The 18,584-nt window shown below is 45.0% G+C and overlaps 3 protein-coding genes across 3 annotated transcripts; 1 reads left to right on the forward strand and 2 right to left on the reverse strand.

Moving 5' to 3' along the window:
• On the forward strand, positions 469-3,323 carry LOC8074698 (putative wall-associated receptor kinase-like 16). The gene is made up of 4 exons (XM_021453774.1): positions 469-926; positions 1,019-1,454; positions 1,534-1,689; positions 1,799-3,323. The coding sequence occupies exons 1-4, from the start codon at positions 498-500 to the stop codon at positions 2,980-2,982; spliced, it is 2,205 nt and encodes a 734-aa protein (XP_021309449.1). The 5' UTR covers positions 469-497; the 3' UTR covers positions 2,983-3,323.
• LOC8055880 (heat shock 70 kDa protein, mitochondrial) lies at positions 3,361-6,517 on the reverse strand. Its single transcript, XM_002462538.2, has 5 exons — positions 6,332-6,517; positions 6,114-6,181; positions 5,946-6,024; positions 4,884-5,450; positions 3,361-4,798 (listed from the first exon to the last, which is right to left on the reverse strand). The coding sequence occupies exons 1-5, from the start codon at positions 6,401-6,403 to the stop codon at positions 3,548-3,550; spliced, it is 2,037 nt and encodes a 678-aa protein (XP_002462583.1). The 5' UTR covers positions 6,404-6,517; the 3' UTR covers positions 3,361-3,547.
• LOC8074700 (cinnamoyl-CoA reductase 1) lies at positions 10,172-12,677 on the reverse strand. Its single transcript, XM_021452158.1, has 7 exons — positions 12,433-12,677; positions 11,879-12,116; positions 11,629-11,798; positions 11,327-11,515; positions 11,040-11,202; positions 10,763-10,952; positions 10,172-10,664 (listed from the first exon to the last, which is right to left on the reverse strand). The coding sequence occupies exons 2-7, from the start codon at positions 11,991-11,993 to the stop codon at positions 10,475-10,477; spliced, it is 1,017 nt and encodes a 338-aa protein (XP_021307833.1). The 5' UTR covers positions 11,994-12,116; positions 12,433-12,677; the 3' UTR covers positions 10,172-10,474.

Consider the following 18,584-nt stretch of genomic DNA (forward strand, 5'->3'; position numbering starts at 1 on the left):
TGTTGGCCTATTTGGATTATGAGAAACAATATCATCTTCAAGAACATTGCGCATTTGGTTTAGAGATGCAAAGCTGTTTTCAGAAAAAAGTTCGCTCTTGTTATTCTAAGAGCAAAAGCACGTCATCACCCACTTATAGATCAATGGCTAGAAGGCTTTGTGTGACCCTTGCTATTTTCTTTCTAACTTTTTATGTCTCTTGAACTTGGGACTTGTATCTGTTTATACTTAATTGATAATTTCCAGTAGGGGTACCTGTTCACAGATGCTTCAGTTAATTAATTATAGATAGATACAGCAAGGAACGATGCCGGGAACAAACCAATCCCAGGAATGCTCTGAGCTGGAAAACTGCGAAGAACGGGTCTGCTCAGTGCACCCTTGTTTCTTGTGTTGACATTGTGTTAACCGAGGTCACTCTGCTTTTAGCCTGCTGCCAAGTGCCAACAACCAGGTCCCAAGGACATCAGAGCGGCCGCAAGCAAACATCGTCTGCCATGGAGTCCTCACGGCCCCTTCTCATCTCATTCCTTCCATCCGTGTGGGTCGTCGCCGTCGCCGCCGCCGCCGCCGCGACACGGAGTCCTGGCTGCGCAACGAGGTGCGGCGCCATCGACGTCCCGTACCCGTTCGGCCTGGACCCGCAGTGCGCCATCCACGACGGCTTCCAGCTCAACTGCACCACCGTCGGCCGCACCACCAAGCTGTTTTACTTGAACGTGGAGGTGACCAAGATCTCCGTGGAGGATGGCAAGGCCTGGCTCAAGACTTGGATCTCTCGGCAGTGCTACAACCAGACCACGAACGACATGTTCGTGGAAAACGCATGGATCAACGCTACCGACACGCCCTACGTGCTATCGGCAGACGATAACAAAATCATCGTCCTCGGGTGCAATATAATGGCCTACATGCAGAGCGACTCTGTAAGTATATACTCAATTGACATTACCTGCAGGTGTTGTTCTTCGGTTCTCTGTGTTATAAACTCTGTAAGTATATATGTATGTGTATGCAGTACGTAATCGGCTGTATGTCTACATGTGACGACCCACTCAAGAACGGCTCATGCTCCGGCACCGCAGGCTGCTGTGAGGCAGAGCTCCCGAGAGGTGTCCGCTATTATCAAGGCTTTTTCAACGGGTTATACAACACCACCCAGATATGGAGGAACACCCCCTGCAACTATATCACCGTGATGGAGAGCGCCGCCTTCAACTTCAGCACCACCTACCTCACCTCGACGGCGTTCTACGACTCCGACGACTCGAGGACGCCTGTGGTGATGGAGTGGGGGATTGCACGGCAGACGTGTGAAGAAGCAAGAGCCAACGAGACTGCATATGCGTGTGTTAGCGACCATAGCGACTGTGTCTATAGTGATGCCGCCGGCTACCGCTGTAGCTGTTCTAAAGGATTCGAAGGAAACCCTTACATCGTAGATGGATGCACAGGTTCGTTTCTCTTGCGCAGGGCCCATTGTTTTTCACAAATGATTTCTAATAATGATGCAATTTTTTTGTGCGATTTCAGATATCAACGAGTGCTTGGACAATTTTAAATACCCCTGCGCTGGAATATGCGAAAATACACTCGGGAATTTCACATGTTCATGCCCACGAGGAAGAAACATGATCAATGGCGTTTGCGTCAAAAGTCAGAGGTCAACTTGGATGCTGCCGCTTGTTGGTACGTCGCTGGAGCCTGGGAGACGTTTTTCTACTAAATAAATATATTAGTGTTTTTCCCCGGGAGTTTTTGTCAGTCTGAACCTTCAATTCGAATCCTGATGCTGCAGGTGCAAGTGTTGGACTCGTGACCCTCGTGATCGGAATCACTTGCGCGTACCTGGTCCGAGAACGGCGAAAGCTCCACCGCATCAAGCAGAGGTATTTCCGACGGCACGGCGGTCTGCTTCTATTCGAGGAGATGAAATCACAGCACCACCAGGGCGCCGCGTTCACCATCTTCTCTGAAGAAGAACTGCAGCAAGCCACCAACAATTTCGACGGGCAGCGAGTCCTCGGCCACGGAGGCCACGGGACCGTCTACAAGGGAGTCCTGAAGAGCGGCGACACCGAGATCGCCGTGAAGCGGTGCATGACGATCGACGAGCAGCAGAAGAAGGAGTTCGGCAAGGAGATGCTCATCCTGTCCCAGATCAACCACAGGAACATCGTCAAGCTCCTCGGCTGCTGCCTCGAGGTCGAGGTCCCCATGCTCGTCTACGAGTTCATCCCGAACGGCACGCTGTTCGATCTCATCCACGGCGACCACAGCAGGCAGCAGCACGTCTCGCTGGACACTCGCCTGAGGATCGCCTACGAGTCTGCCGAGGCGCTGGCCTACCTCCATTCCTGCGCGTCGCCGCCAATCCTCCACGGCGACGTCAAGTCGACCAACATCCTTCTAGACGGTGACTACACGGCCAAAGTCTCCGATTTTGGCGCGTCCATCCTGGCACCAAATGACAAGTCACAGTTTGTCACGGTTGTCCAAGGGACATGTGGATACCTTGATCCAGAGTACATGCAGACATACGAGTTGACAGACAAGAGCGACGTGTACAGCTTTGGAGTTGTTCTCCTAGAGTTGCTCACGGGCAAGAAGGCGTTCAACCTGGAAGGGCCTGAGAACGACAGGAGTCTGTCGATGAGGTTTCTGTATGCGATGAAGGAAAACAAGCTTGAGGATATCGTGGATGATCAGATCAAGAACAGTGAGAATCTCGAGTATCTCGAGGAGATTGCAGAGTTAGCGAGGCAGTGCTTAGAGATGAGTGGTGTGAATAGGCCATCGATGAAGGAAGTTGCGGATAAGCTTGATAGGTTGAGGAAGATCATGCAACATCCATGGGCACATGAGAATCCTGAAGAATTGGACAAGTTGCTTGGAGAGCCGTCGACAGCAAACTCGACCGCTACTACTGGAAATTTCAGCATCACAAAGAGAGCTGCCATGGGCTTGGAATCAGGGCGTTAATCAGCCACTGTAAATAATATTACATTTCATTGCCACATTCGATATAGCAGATAGATACAGCACATTTTTCTTGGCTGTACAATGATTTCGTTTTCTTGGCTGTACAATGATTTCGTTAGATTAATATGTTATTCTACTGTTACATTATCAACATGAATAAAATGCAAAGACGCTGACACAATCTCTCTGAGACGTTGCTCATATTTAGCCATGGATAACTGTGGTATCCGGTGCATAAGCATTGGTGAAATTTGCAAGTCGAAATAACTGTTACTACTAGCACAGGTGTATTAACCAGACAAACATTTCTACTCCTATTTATGACACAATCAAGATCAACAAACAAGAGCAGTAAGGGACAAAAGTTGAAAGGACGTCTGGAGTATATGTAAATGGCTCAATTAACTTATGAGTTTGTTCCCCTCACAATTTATCCGTGACCCAAAAATTGACAACAAAAATTACAATTCTCTTAACCCCTCACAGAAAACTAAGAAGCCGGAGGTAGGTAAGATTACTTCCTAAATGGGTACATGCAAAAGTAGAGACTTGATGCAGGTTCAACCTACATCTTGGCTTCCTTGGCGTCCTGGTACTCGGCTTCTGGAGTCTGGTCTCCGCCACTACTGCTGCCAGCGCTGCCACCACCACCACCTTGTTGCATGTGCTCCCCAATCTTTGACACAGCCTTGTTTGCTGCTTCCAGCTTCTGCTTGATCTTCTCCAGATCGTCCTCAGCCATAGCTGCCCTCAGATCAGAGACAGCAGACTCAATCTCCTTGGTGACTTCAGCAGGTACCTTGTCCTTGTACTCGCTGACACTCTTCTCAATGGTGTAAATCGTGGTATCTGCAGAGTTCTTAAGATCAATGAGAGACTTCCTTTCCTGATCCTTCTGAGCATGCAGTTCAGCCTCCTTCACCATCTTCTCAATTTCACCCTCTGACAAACCCCCAGAAGACTTGATGGTGATTTCTTGTTCTTTGCCTGTGGCTTTGTCCCTAGCTGACACCTTCACAATGCCATTGGCATCAATGTCAAAGGTAACCTCAATCTGGGGCATGCCCCTTGGAGCTGGTGGAATGCCCTCAAGCTGGAATTCGCCAAGGAGTTTGTTATCTGTAGCCATCTCCCTCTCACCCTGAAGCACCTTGACTCCAACCTGTGTCTGGTTATCTGCAGCAGTAGAGAAGACCTGGCTCTTCTTGGTTGGAATTGTGGTGTTCCTGTTAATTAACCTTGTGAAGATGCCACCAAGAGTCTCAATACCAAGGGAGAGAGGTGTGACATCCAGCAAGAGGAGCTCCTTCACATCACCCCTCAAAATGCCTCCCTGAATAGCAGCTCCCATGGCAACAGCCTCATCAGGATTGACACCCTTGCTTGGTGGCTTGTTGAATATCTGAGAAACAACCTCCTGGACCTTTGGTACTCTAGTCATACCACCAACCAGTAGAACCTCATCAATCTCCTTAGCAGAGATGCCAGCATCCTTGAGGCAGTTCACACAAGGGATGCGAGTCCTCTCAATGAGATTGCTCACAAGAGACTCAAACTTCGATCTGGTCAAGGTAATGTTGAAGTGCTTTGCACCAGAGGCATCAGCAGTGATAAATGGGAGATTGATTTCAGTCTGCATGGTGGAGGAAAGCTCAACCTTGGCCTTCTCAGCAGCTTCCCTGAGCCTTTGCAGTGCTAACTTGTCCTGGCTCAGATCAATGTTGTCTGACTTCTTGAACTCGCTAACCAGATACTCAAGCAGTGCACCATCAAAGTCCTCACCACCAAGGAAAGTATCACCATTGGTTGCCTTGACCTGAACAAGGTGTCAGAATTAAGAATTACCACACCTATTTCAACATTTGCACTGAGAATCTATACAAGATATGAGAAAAATTTACCTCAAAAACTCCATTTGATATCTCAAGGATTGACACATCAAATGTGCCACCACCCAGGTCAAACACAGCGATAAGGCCCTCCTTGTTGTTCATTCCATATGACAAAGCTGCAGCAGTAGGCTCATTGATAATCCTCATAACCTCCAGTCCAGCAATCCTACCAGCATCCTTGGTAGCCTGGCGTTGAGCATCATTGAAATAAGCTGGGACAGTAATAACAGCCTTAGAGACTGTCTTGCCAAGGTAAGCCTCTGCAGTTTCCTTCATCTTAGTGAGAACAAATGCACCAATCTGGCTAGGGGAGTACTGCTGGCCACCCATCTCCACCCAGGCATCACCATTCGGTGCCTTGACAATCTTGTAAGGCACCATCTTCATCTCCTTCTGGGTCTGCGGGTCATTAAAAGTCCTACCGATCAGACGCTTCGACCCACGGATTGTGTTCTGGGCATTGGTTACCGCCTGTCGGCTCGCAGTGATACCGATCAGCAGGTCACCATTCTGATTCTTAGCAACAATGGAGGGAGTTGTCCTTGCGCCTTCCGCATTTTCAATCACCCGTGGTGTCTACACAAGCAAAGTTATCCATCAGTTCCTAACTACCAGCATCATAACAAGAACCAACAAGAACCAATTGAACAAGTACTCAAATTGCAGCAATTTCAAACCATGACATCACGTACATATTGAAACAGCAGCTGACCCAAAGCAATTTCAGCATTCAAGCATGACATCTACTAAAGATGGATACAGCAACCCATTTACAAATAACAGAATGTACTCAAATTGCATCTATTTCAAGCCATGACATTACGTACATATTGAGATAGCAGCTGACCCAAACCAAATTCAGCATTCAAGCATGACATCTAGTACAGATGGATACAACAACCCATTTACAAATAATGGAATGTACTCAAATTGCAGCAATTTCAAGGCATGACATTAAGTACATATAGATACAGCAACTCAAGCATTACATCTACTACAGTTGGATACAATAACCCATATACAAATAACAGAATACAGCAGATTTCAGAGTGAACAGGGTAAAAAACACACCTTTCCTTCCATGACGGAGACGCAGGAATTCGTTGTGCCTAGATCGATACCGATGACATCTGCCGCGGCCGGCTTTGTGCTGCATGCAGAACATTCACTTTCACTTAGGAAACAAATTGCCATGGATAAGGAACCATTGATGACAACACATCTTGAGTTCCTAATTACCTGAGAAGACGAGCTACTGCTCCAAGCCTGGAGAGCAGAGGAGGCGCTGTCCGCTGGGCCACGGGACCCTAATCAGATCGCAAAATCAGAGAACAGATCAACACATCGGATCAACCCAAACATCATCAGAAGAACGCGCAACGCCACAAATCGGCCTTGACCAAGGGGCACGAACTTCAAGCAAAGAGCTGGTTCACGGGAACAGAGGTGTCACGGACCTGGGCAACGGCGGATGCGAGGGTGCGGCCGGACCTGGCCAGCCTCGACGCGACGAGAGCTCCGAAGGCCATGTTTGGTACTAGGTCTTGGGCTCGGCTTCCGGCTGCGGCTTGTGGGCGCGGGAGGGAGGGAGGGAGGGAGGGAGGAGGAGGAGGAGGAGGCGAGATCCGAAAAACCCTAGTGGGCGGCGGCGGGAGCTCTGCTTTCTCTTAAACCCCTCGCGGTCCGCGGCATTGGCTTGGGAGAGGGGAAAGAAATGGCGGCCAGGGGCATTTCTGTAATTTTCACCAGGACAAGTCTGTGGCTGACGGTGGGCCACGATGCTGGTGGGAAGCTTCTAGACGGCATCAATCTGTCTCCGTCCGTTTGGGCCTGGGCTTTCTTTTTCATTCAGGACTCCAGTCGTGCGCCAATCGTATTCTCGCCTCCCTCTTTCTCGCTAAACATTTATTTTGAATTTTGGCATTAAAAGACAAAAAAAACTTAAAAGAGTCTCAAGAGATCATAATAAAAATAATAAATTATATATTTTAAATAAAACTAAACATAATTCTAAAAATTTTAGTATTGTATATTTTATCATTTCAAAATAATTAGTACTCCCTCCGTCTCAAAAAGACCGTTATTGTTGACTTTCAGACATCTTGTTTGACCATCCGTCTTATTAGAATTTTTTGTATAAATATCATCTATTTTGATATTACTTATTTGATCATTAGAGATACTTTAATAATGGTTTATCTATTTTAGAATTTGCACAAAAATTTTGAATAAGACGAACGGTCAAACATGATTGGTCAAAGTCAACAACAACGGTCTTTTTGAGACGGAGGAAGTATTTTGCATTCCACGAAGAACTAAATAATCTCTAAATCATCATCATCCTGTTGTATAAAGAGACATAGAAACAAATAAACTGACAAGGGTCTCAATTCACTTAAGTTTCAAAATAGCATAACTAAACTATACTAGCAAACACTTTTTGAATTACACTACATATGCATATAAAAACTGTCCCCTATAAACATATTTAGGTTAGAATTTTTGAAGACAACGCAACAGGGAGACATGGGCGACGATGTGGAGCAAGTGAGTACGACGTGTTGGGAATTGGAATGAGCACTAGGCATGTCACCAAAAGATAGACACACAGGATAGCACGTGATGTTGGCTAACGGTGTGAAAATCACCATTCATCCAATTAAGTTAAATTCTTCTAACCAAACAAAAAAAAAGAATGAACCATCCCTCTTAACCGGACGCAAGTACAGGACTTATTTTATTATTACAGGTTCTGATAAACTAGATTATGTTGTACAAGGTAGGAAAACGGTAGGGAGCCCCCTCCACGTCCTTTAGAAAGCCAGCCTGCTGGCAGAACTCGACGGTCTCCACAATTGTTTCCTTTAGAGCAACCGCAGTGTATACACCCAGTTGGGGTAGTAACGTGGGACCACGGTACAGGCGAGAGTAGCGAGGCCACCCGCACGCAATGTGTGTCCAGTTTAAGGTGGGGCCTGCAAAGAAAAAATGGATTTGAAGTGGTTGCTACAGGAGGACCAACGGCTAGAACAAAACTGCTAAAATCAGCCAACCGCCCTTCATTTTTTTAATGCGGGCACTGTATAAATATCATACTTTATTTCCTTGCTACCAGGAGTAGTACTACTCCCTGGCATTTACTACTCCCCGTTTCCACAATGTATCCACCCGGTACTAAGAGGGCATTAAATGCTTCCTACCCCCTTCTACCCTCCCATTGCGGGTGCTCTTAGCGGCCTGACCTTCCATCCTAGTTTCTTCAGCTTATCGGACATAATTGGAGCTAGGTGCTCCATGCCATAGATGCTCTCCCTACCAATTTTCGAATCAAGTAAGTTAGGCATTCTCAACTTCAGTATATGAAGGAACAAAAGAAATGGTTAGGTAAGAGAAGGTTTACTTGGTAATGAAAGGGTAATCATCAGGGTACATGGTCTTCAGCAAGTCCAGCAGGCCACGGGCGTTGACGAAATGAGAACAGATGTGTCGGGTGCCTCATAGACCAGTAGAAGAGCATCAGCAGTGTCCCGAACGTCAACGATGTGCCAAAGTTTGTCCATCACTTGATCAGGTCCCCTTGCGTTTCGCTAAAATTTGACTTATGTTGATGTTTAAGCTAAGATGTTATGAGAAAAAAACATTGTGCTTTCACTAAAAGGTAGTGCATTTTATTTTATTTTGGGGTAAAATAGTATTTTATCCTTTACTTAACACTGCCATATGTAAAAAAACGGATAGAAGGTCATAGGAGGAAGATAATTTTATTTTGGAGCCACACAGGTAAGTTCAAAAAAAGCAGGTCATATAAAGAAGAGGTATAAAAGTTTATAATATACGTATCTGCAATTAGATAATATTCCATATCAGTTAAATTTAAATCATATTAAGAATTGCTTTATTTTTGAATGGTTGACATAAAAGTTGGGAGGTTTGATGCTTTTTTCAGTTGAGTTCACCTTTCATATATGTGCTTGTTTATACTAACGACTAACTGGAGGTGTCATATTGTGTTGTATTGCCTTAGATCTTATCTGGATGCTATTGGATTCACCTGAAATAACAACTGTTGGGGTGGAATTTAGTTCAAGTTCCACTCCAATACATGTAGATTGACATGAATTTGACTACATCCAAACAAAGCCTTAAGTGTGTTGTGTAACATGTCTCTTGGCTTGTGAATGTATAAGTATTGGGTGTACCTAGGTAGTTAACAAACGATGCAGAAGGTTAACCAAGAGGTCTGTGTGCTATGGACTGAGAGTGGTGAAGGACGAACGAGAAAGCTTGTACTGAATGACCAAAAAAGACCGAGGACAGACCATGGGCTGCTCATATTGAACACAAAAAAGAGTTAGAGTACATGTGTGATAAAGACAATGTTGATTAGAGTCTAAGCTACAGAAGTAGGGATAGACCGAGTCAAGAGTTAGCACTTGGTGAAATGTTGGGCCAAGGACATGAAGGTTGGACAAGCGCCCACTGATATTGATGAGTGACATCTAATGATATGTGGCACCGCCATTAGATGAACACTACTTTTCCGTGGATCTGGGTGCGCTCCTTGGACGCAACAAGGCGAATACAAGAGGAAAGTGAAGAGGTGATGACAGCAAGAGTTTTGGGCATTGCCACCAAAGTTGGCCATAAGCACCGGCAGAACAAGGGGGCCAGCAGGGCCATGCCCCTTCCCCAAGCACAGTAAATTCTTTTAAATATCTATAAAAAAGTAATTGCAAAGTAAAAAAATTATAATTTACTCTTCTTTGATGATAAATATCGTGTTTTTTTATGAGTACTAAATATATATGTAAAAACATTGAAAAACATTAGACCTATACTTGTACATATTTATTATGTTTATGAGATGTCATCGTATTGTCTGGTCCTGATCAAAAGTTCTTTCGCTTTTGCCCACCCTTCGCTTGTAAGTTATACTTTTTTTGCCAGCGAGCAGTGTTTTTCCCTCACAATAAATCAGCGAACAGTACTCTTAGACATAGCTTTTTAGACCAGCGAACAATACTAAGAAGTAAGAAGAGAGTTTTGGAGCAGCTCTGGACTACAGATTAGTTTATAAAAAGCTAGAATGTTTTATTTTGAAATATATAGTAGCACATGCCGAGACATGGACGAGCCACCAATGTTCTGAATTCTTTCTTGCGAGGAGAAGATAGCAAGTTTTGATAAACCTAACTCGTACAACCAATTCAATTAATCTGATCCAATCTTACAACGACAGAGTTAAAATCTAAGCTGGTACATGACCACTAGAGAAACAAAAAATTACACAGAAATAGTTGTACCAAGACTCATAGGTTTTCATCCTTTTCGTAGGAAATAAATAGACGAGAAACAAAGTAGGGACAAGAATGCGAACAACCTCATACTAAGGTTGTTCCATGCATCTTATGTAGAAATTAAACACAAACAAAGTTTTACAAGTTCGAATGAACATCAATCAATACACACATAGCAGCGCCACCGAATACAACAACATGCAAGCTGATGCTTGTCCAGATTATTAAGATAAATAAAAGCAGCAATCACCCCGATTCAATGTTTTGTTGAAACATTGCCGGCAATCCATGCTTTCGCCGAGGCTAGATTTTGTTGAAGATAGGAGGGAAACGACAGGGAGTCTCCCCAGCCACACCGTCAAGAAACCCAGCCCGCTGGCAGCACTCGACTGTGTCCAGGATCGTCTCTTCCAGCGGCCGGCAGCTCCACCCGAGGTTCTTTAGCTTGTCAGAAGTCATCGGTGCTGGGTGATCTCTATCACATATGCTCTCCCTGCCAACCAATTCGACACCAGATTCAACGTTTAACAAAATGGAAGAGTAGCCTTTTTTTGTTTTTTATTTAATAATAAGCGAGACTTTTTTTTTTACTTGGCAATGAAAGGGTTGTCAGGGTACATGCTCTTCAGCAAGTCCAGCAGGTCGCGGGCACTGATAACATGAGGCGCGCAGATGTGCCTGCCGGCTGCTTCAGGCACCTCGTAGAGCAGCAGCAGCGCGTCGGCGAGGTCACGGACATCGACGACGTGCCAGAGCTTGTTCCTCACCAGGTCGGGGCCTCCTGCATCGGCGCTCAAAAGATGTGCTCGTGTCAAACTCAAATCGACTGTGAGCTCTGAACGGATGGCGAGACATGCATGGTCCAAACCTTTGAGGAAGTAGATGAGGAACTGGATGCTTGCGTTCACCGTCGGCTGCAGCAGGGGGCCGAACACCAACCCTGGATTGATAGTCACCACGTCAAGCCCGGTTTGCCGCCCGTATGCGAGCGCCGCCTCTTCTGAGATGATCTTGGCGACCGGGTACCAGCTCTGGAGTACACAGAGCAGCAAATCGACTAAGCAGATCTTGCAGTTGTGTCCAGATGAAAAAAGAAAACAGATCTTGGCTGTGCGTACTCTAAGTCTCTAATGCAGAAGTTAGCAGTACAGGTACCTCAATGCTCCTGCAGAATTCTTTGTCTGACCAGCAGCTCTCATCTCGGATCTTACCTTCAGGCCAATCTTTGGGGCTGATCTCAACGGCAACCATGGATGACACAACCACCACTCGCTGGACATTCGCGGCAGAGGCAGCCTTGAGCACATTAGTTGTACCAGTGACAGCAGGACCCAACATTTGTAGCTGCACGTTGTTTGTGAGGCCATGTTTTTAATCCAGAAATCGATAGATGCCTGTTTCTATATTTAGAAAAGAACACATCAGATTCAAGGACAGTGGGGGAAAAAAAGACTTGCCTCTGGGTCAGTCAGGTTCTCTGAAGGCACTGGAGTGGCCACATGGAGAACTCCCTGGCACCCGACGACCGCAGCTGCCATGGCGTCGTAGTCCAGCAGATCAGCCTTGAAAATCCTGAGGTTTCCGGCAGCATTCTCCAGGCGCTTCAGATGGTTCGTCTTCTCGTCACCTGAATGAAATGCATGTCCTGAATGCAAGCGAAAGAAACCAATCCAACAGAAAGGAAGAGTATAATGCTAGATTGCGCACTGAGGTCGCGGACGGTGCCGTGCACGGTGTAGCCGCGGGAGAGCAGGAGCTTCACGAGCCACGAGGCGATGAACCCGCCGGCGCCGGTCACGCACACCGTTGTACCTCCGGCCATGGGTTGGCGCCGCCTCCTCCGAGTCACCGGCTCACCGCCGCAGCTAAGCAGCCCGTCGATAGCTAGCTAGGCGCAGCGAGTTCAGCTGGCTTCTGAGCACATGCACATTCACTATCACATGGCCTGATGGCCAACAGGCCAAGGGACCAGAGTGAGTACGGATTGGGTTCAAAGTACATACTACAGTAGTAGTAGTATACAAAGTTATCTCGTTTTTGACACGATGTCTCAATCAATTGCCTGCTGATATGGCATTTCTGATCTCTCAGCAGGTAATGCTCCCTCAGTCCCGTAAAAAGAATGAGCTCTTTTACGATGGTTCGAAAAGTACCTGGTACTTCCGACTACTTTTGTTCTTCTTATTTTATGACCATTTAATTGAGGGTGATTATATTTTCAAAAATTAACTAATATTATTAAGGGTAAATTAGTAACTGACCTTCTTCCTCCTTTGCCGCTAGCTAGTTGCTCCAGGGACTCTGCGCGCTCATCTGCTTGTGGCGCGCAACTCAGTCCAGGCGCTACTGGAATACGTAGTTTTGCCGAGTGGATGCGGCCGGCCGGAGTGACTAGCAGGGGAGGAGGCGGCGCGCGGGCTCGGTCGGCCGTCCCGGCGTGGCTGATGCGGCAGCGGCGGGGTGAGTGTGGCGGCGGCGGGGTGAGTCTGTGTGTGTGGATGTGTGTGTCCGTGTGTGTGTGTGGATAAGGTGTGTTAGTGTGTCTGTGACTCGTGGGTGCTTTGCCGAGTGCTCAGATATGGCACTCGGTAAAGTTAATTTTTGGAAAAAAAAATTACTTTAGTCGAGTGTTATAGCTTGACACTCGACAAATTATTATATTTTTTTATGTTTTGATCTTTAAAATTTTTCTGTGGTCCTCCTACAGTAATTTAAACTATATGTTAAAATTTGGCATGCTTTTCGAAGTGTTTGCTATATTTAGTCAATTTATTTCATTTAATTGATTTTTTTTGAATATTTCAAATTTGAACTAGAAGTCACTCGAATAATGGAAAAAAATAAATGAAAAAATATATTCTTGTTGTTGAGATTAATTTAAGGCCGTATCTAGGAACAGGCCACCAAATTCGAACATCTTGTTCACGGAATATGACCACAAACTTACGGGTAAGTTGGTTTTAAATTCTATAAAAAGAAAAAGAAGTCCAAAAATCAAAAAACTGGTCGACATGTCATGATATCGTATGTGGAGGCTATGATAAAATTTGATAAGGTTTCACAAAAGTTGTGACGTACGATGCTTACAAACCTTAACATATCCACACATATGACATGATATCGTATGTGGAGATGTCTTGGTTTGTAAGCATCCTACATCACAACTTTTGTGAAACTTTATCAAATTTTTATCACAGCCTCCACATATCATATCATGACACGTCGACCAGTTTTATGATTTTTGGACTTTATTTGCTTTTTATAGAATTTAAAATCAACTCGCCCGCAAGTTTATGGTCATATTCCGTGAACAAGATGTTCGAATTTGGTGGTCTGTTCCTGGATACGGCCTTAAATTAGTCTTAATAACAAGAATATCATTTTTTTATTTACTTTTTTCCATTATTCGAGTGACTTTGTCACACCCATATTTTAAGAACAAAATAGGATGCGTAAAAGACTCATATGTGCCCCAGAAACAGTCGCACACATAAGTAGACAAATCTCAAGTGTACCATAGCAGTGTTTATTACATAGCGAAATATATATTGAATCACATAGTCTCATACAAAAATGATAGCATAAAGTAATCAACGCTCTCGACGGAAGCTCCACACAGGGACACTGTTGACTGGTTGACTCCAAACCTAGTACTCATAACGGTAATCCTCATTCCAGTCATCTTCATTATCATACCCTGAGGTGTTGGGAAATTGCAAGAATGAGCACATATCGTACTCAACAAGTATAACCAGGGGTTCATGAGGCTCAAAATAGCTGACACTGGTTTGACTGCATTTAGCTTTTAATGGTGGATAGCATGTTCATAATTAAAGAGTAATTGTCAAGGTAACATAATTAATCCATTAATCCCATGATCAAGTGTAAGCATAATTAATCTCATAGCATAAACGATAATCAAATGAACATAACAACTTAATAAGCTCATCGTCGGCGCAGCAAGAACCCCCAAGGCCGCTCATAACCGTGAGCACGGCTAGTATACCAGTTTTACACTCTGCAGAGGTTGTACATCTTTACCCATGAGTCATGATTTACCCTTTCGCCCGAGGTAGCTAGTCTCTTAACCCCCTTCCTAGGGAGGTCGGCAGGGATCACTATGAAGCCTTTCAAAAGTTCGTCTAACATGTTAGGGCCGCAAGGTTTCCTTTGCGAGCAGATATAGATACCCCCCTTCCGAATGGCACAATGACGCGCAGCCTATACACATAGGGACAGGGGCTCGCACTATACCCGTGTCGGTTCAGCCCCTCCGCCCTTTCGGGTAACCTCTAACAAGCTAGAAAAGTTCTTCATACTGAGCTAAAGCCAGAGCCATTATAGCCCTCATGGTTGCACTGTTGTCCCGGTGATCACTTACAGACAAGATCTCATATCGTTATTTGTCATTCTTTTATGTTCATTGCATAGCTATTAATCATCTTACAAGATCATGGATCATATCAAGCACTAGCACATCTACACCAAATGCATCTCAAGTAGGTAACAAGGAATCCATGTAACAATCATCTATGATTTTGCTAAGGTCGACAAGGTGATAGCATGCATAAGGTATATATGTGTAATTATAAGTGAATAGGTAACAAGGATAATCCCAAGTTATACTTGCCTTGCTCAAAGCTCTCCTGAGCCTGCTGGTCCTCAAAAGCTTGGTCTTGGTCACCAACGTACGGCTCACCGTCTAATCCCAATCATCAATCAACAACACGCAATCCAATGTGGACAATCATACACGAAGCAAACAAGATATAATTAGAACAATACACCAAACAGTGGTAAAATAAATATAAAAGTTTATGAAAATAATCTACGCAGCGCTACGATCACACAAACGTAAAGTTCACGAAAATCGGAATTAAAACGTGAAAGATGTGAATTTTCTAAGATTTCCTATAGAGAAATAATTAATTAAATAGTACTGCAGAATAAAAAGCTTCAAAATAGTAAATTTATGTTTCTAACATGTAGAGCATCTAATTACGAACCTAACGCAATTTGAATGGACACAAACGGAATTAAAATGAATATTTTATGAGCATTATAAAATCAGTGGCAATTCTGTAATTTCTGCAAAGCGTATTTGAACTCGGCCGACAGAAAATACGCTTTCCAGTTGAGAAAGCGTATTCAGTGAACTACGCAATGGACTGCGGGTTTAATCCTAAAAACAGCAGGGGCTCTTTAGCAAAAACGCGGTTGAAGGGGTATCGGTCGATTTCGGCCGTTGGATTAGAAGCGGAGGGTCTTGATCCATTCAGGGGGGAAAAGAGGGATGAACGCCGGCCGGAACAGGGCACCATCACGGCGGCGCCATGGCCGGGAGCACCCCACCTCGCCGGAGTTCACCTGTTTCTCGATTTGGTGCACCAAAGTTTAAGCCGAGCGCATGGGGAGCTGGAGAAACGCACTGCGAACTCACCTAGGGGGAAATCTCTGGCCGAGAGCAAACGGAGAGGCGTGTCCACGCCCGGCGGCGGAGACAACCACCGGTGAGATGCGAAACGCAAGAAAACAGGGCTAGGGCACGAATTAGCCGGCTTCGACGTGAAAGGGAACCTGCGGGGTGGAGATGGGAGCTTTATAAAGCTCGGTCCCACGCGGAAGGAAGAAATCCCGACGAAAACGGGATCGGCTGCCCACCCTGGCGGAGTCCGGGTCGGTGACGGCGCGAAGAAGAAAGGGAACCCGCTGACGTGCGGGGCCCGGAGGTCAGCGAGCCGTAGGAGGGAGAGGGGGAAGCCAGCGCGCAGCGCCGATGCCAGGCCGCTAGGCGGGCCGCGCTAACGGGCCGGAAGAAAGCCGGGGGGGGAAAGAAAAGCGCCAGGGGGAAGAATTGGGCTGGCTGGGCCTCTCGGCCAGCAGGCCACCAGGCCGAGTCCGGCCGTTCTTCCCCTTTTTTTTTTTCTATTTTTTTTTTCAAAGCCTTTTAAAGTCAAATTTTGAGAGCAAATAAAATCTAACAAATACCAGCAGCACAAATAAATAAAGATGCTCCAGCATGAATGCTCAATCAAGGTTGCTAAACCTATAATGAATTTTAATTCCCCCACAATTATTTAGTTGCTAGATTTCTATGCCCACAAAAGTACTTAAATAAATTAAATTAAATCCTATTATTTGAAAAACAAATTTTGGGTGTTACAAACTCTACCCCCCTTAAAATAATCTCGTCCTCGAGATTGAACGGTGCTTACTCGAACAGATATGAGTATGACTTCCTCAGATCATCCTCTCTTTCCCAAGTTGCCTCTGCTTCCGAATGCCGATTCCACTGTACTTTGCACATTCTGATGACCCGACTTCTGGTGACTCTCTCAGCTGTCTCCAATATTTTGACCGGATACTCTTCATAAGTGAGGTCACCTTTAACAGAGAGTTCTTCCAATGGTAGTTGCTCCTCCGGTACACGCAAACACTTCTTAAGTTGTGACACATGGAACACATCGTGCACACCGGACAAACTTTCAGGCAAATCTAACCGATATGCTACTTCTCCACGCCTTTCTAAAACTTTAAACGGACCAACATACCTTGGAGCTAGCTTTCCCTTCATATTGAACCTCTTCACACTTCGCATAGGTGACACTTTCAGATAGACATAATCACCCACTTCAAAAGCCAGCTCTCTCCTACGCGTATCTGCATAGCTTTTCTGACGAGATTGAGCAATTCTCAAGTTATCCCGAATAGTTCGCACTTGTTGTTCTGCATGTCTAAGCACATCTGTCCCAAACACCTGAGTTTCTCCTGTCTGATTCCAAAACAAGGGTGTTCTGCACTTCCGACCATACAGTGCCTCGAACGGTGCCATCTTAAGACTTTGCTGGTAGCTGTTGTTGTAGGAGAATTCTGCATATGGCAAACTCTTGTCCCAACTAGTCCCATACTGCAAGGCACAAGCTCTCAACATATCCTCCAATATCTGATTTATCCTCTCGGTCTGCCCATCTGTCTGTGGATGATACGCTGTACTGAAATTCAACTTTGTTCCCAAGGAATCATGCACTGCTTTCCAAAAGTGAGATGTGAATTGAGTACCCCTATCTGACACAATCTTCTTAGGTACTCCATGCAAACAAACAATCCTTTCCATGTATAACTCTGCCAGTCGGTCTCCACTATATGAAGTTTTGACAGGTATGAAATGAGCAACCTTGGTTAAACGATCTACTATCACCCATATTGAGTCATACCCTCTTTGTGTACGTGGTAATCCCACTATAAAATCCATACCCACTTCTTCCCACTTCCATTCCGGAATCTTCATTGGTTGCAACAGTCCAGCTGGCCTCTGATGTTCAGCTTTCACTCGCTGACAAGTATCACACAAAGCAACATACTCAGCTACATCTCTCTTTAAACCATACCACCAGTACTTCTGCCTCAGATCTAGATACATCTTGGTGCTACCAGGGTGAATGGAATATGCTGACTCATGAGCCTCTCTCAGAATCGTATCACGAATAGCCTTCACTTCCGGAACACATATCCTTTTTCCAAACCACAATACACCATTGTCATCTATTCTGAATCCTGGTGCTTTGCCTAGTACCACATTCTGTGCTATCTCCTTTAGTTTCTCATCTTCCAATTGTCCCTTCACTATCTCTTCCTCTAGGGTAGGGGTGATCTCAATTTCCGTAGCATTTACTACCATTCCCAAGTTCAAATATGCAAATTCAGCACACAACTCCTCAGATTCAGGTGTCGCCTGAAGCTCATTAGCATATTTCTTTCTGCTAAGTGCATCAGCTACGACGTTCGCCTTCCCAGGATGATAATGCACTTCCAAATCATAATCCTTTATCAGTTCCAACCATCTTCGTTGCCTCAAATTCAGATCTGTCTGAGTGAAGATGTACTTCAAACTCTTATGATCAGTGTATATGTCACTCTTATGCCCAATCAAATAGTGTCTCCAAATCTTCAATGCATGAACCACAGCTGCTAACTCCAAATCATGAGTAGGATAATTCAGTTCATGTTTCCTCAACTGTCTAGATGCATAAGCAACAACTCTACCTTCTTGCATAAGAACACAACCCAAACCCAGACGGGAAGCATCACAATAGATAGAGAAACTCTTACTCAGATCTGGCAAAACCAACACAGGTGCAGTAGTCAATCTCTTCTTGAACTCCTCAAAACTAGCTTGACACTTGTCAGACCATACAAACTTAGCATTCTTCTCCAACAGAGCAGTCATAGGCTTTGCAAGTTTTGAGAACCCTTCAATGAACCTACGATAATAACCAGCCAAACCAAGAAAACTGCGAATTTCACTTACATCGGTAGGTGGTTTCCAATTCAACACATCTTTCACCTTACTAGGATCCACTGCAATACCACCGTTTGAGACAACATGACCAAGAAAAGAAACTTCCTCCAACCA

The sequence above is a fragment of the Sorghum bicolor genome, chromosome 2 (genome assembly GCF_000003195.3).
Source record: "Sorghum bicolor cultivar BTx623 chromosome 2, Sorghum_bicolor_NCBIv3, whole genome shotgun sequence".
In the NCBI taxonomy this organism is placed as follows: domain Eukaryota; kingdom Viridiplantae; phylum Streptophyta; class Magnoliopsida; order Poales; family Poaceae; genus Sorghum; species Sorghum bicolor.

Bases quoted from the DNA above. Each gene is read 5' to 3' on its own strand.
- LOC8055880 (XM_002462538.2), bottom strand. From the start codon at position 6,403: ATGGCCTTCGGAGCTCTCGTCGCGTCGAGGCTGGCCAGGTCCGGCCGC. The intron at 6,182-6,331 runs GTCCGTGACACC...CGATCTGATTAG, and splicing joins TCGCATCCGCCGTTGCCCAG to GGTCCCGTGGCCCAGCGGAC. The intron at 6,025-6,113 runs GTAATTAGGAAC...TTCTGCATGCAG, and splicing joins GCAGTAGCTCGTCTTCTCAG to CACAAAGCCGGCCGCGGCAG.
- LOC8074698 (XM_021453774.1), top strand. From the start codon at position 498: ATGGAGTCCTCACGGCCCCTTCTCATCTCATTCCTTCCATCCGTGTGG. The intron at 1,455-1,533 runs GTTCGTTTCTCT...GTGCGATTTCAG, and splicing joins CATCGTAGATGGATGCACAG to ATATCAACGAGTGCTTGGAC. The intron at 1,690-1,798 runs GTACGTCGCTGG...CTGATGCTGCAG, and splicing joins TTGGATGCTGCCGCTTGTTG to GTGCAAGTGTTGGACTCGTG.
- LOC8074700 (XM_021452158.1), bottom strand. From the start codon at position 11,993: ATGGCCGGAGGTACAACGGTGTGCGTGACCGGCGCCGGCGGGTTCATC. The intron at 11,516-11,628 runs GCAAGTCTTTTT...AACAACGTGCAG, and splicing joins AGAACCTGACTGACCCAGAG to CTACAAATGTTGGGTCCTGC. The intron at 10,953-11,039 runs GTTTGGACCATG...GCGCCGATGCAG, and splicing joins CCTCATCTACTTCCTCAAAG to GAGGCCCCGACCTGGTGAGG.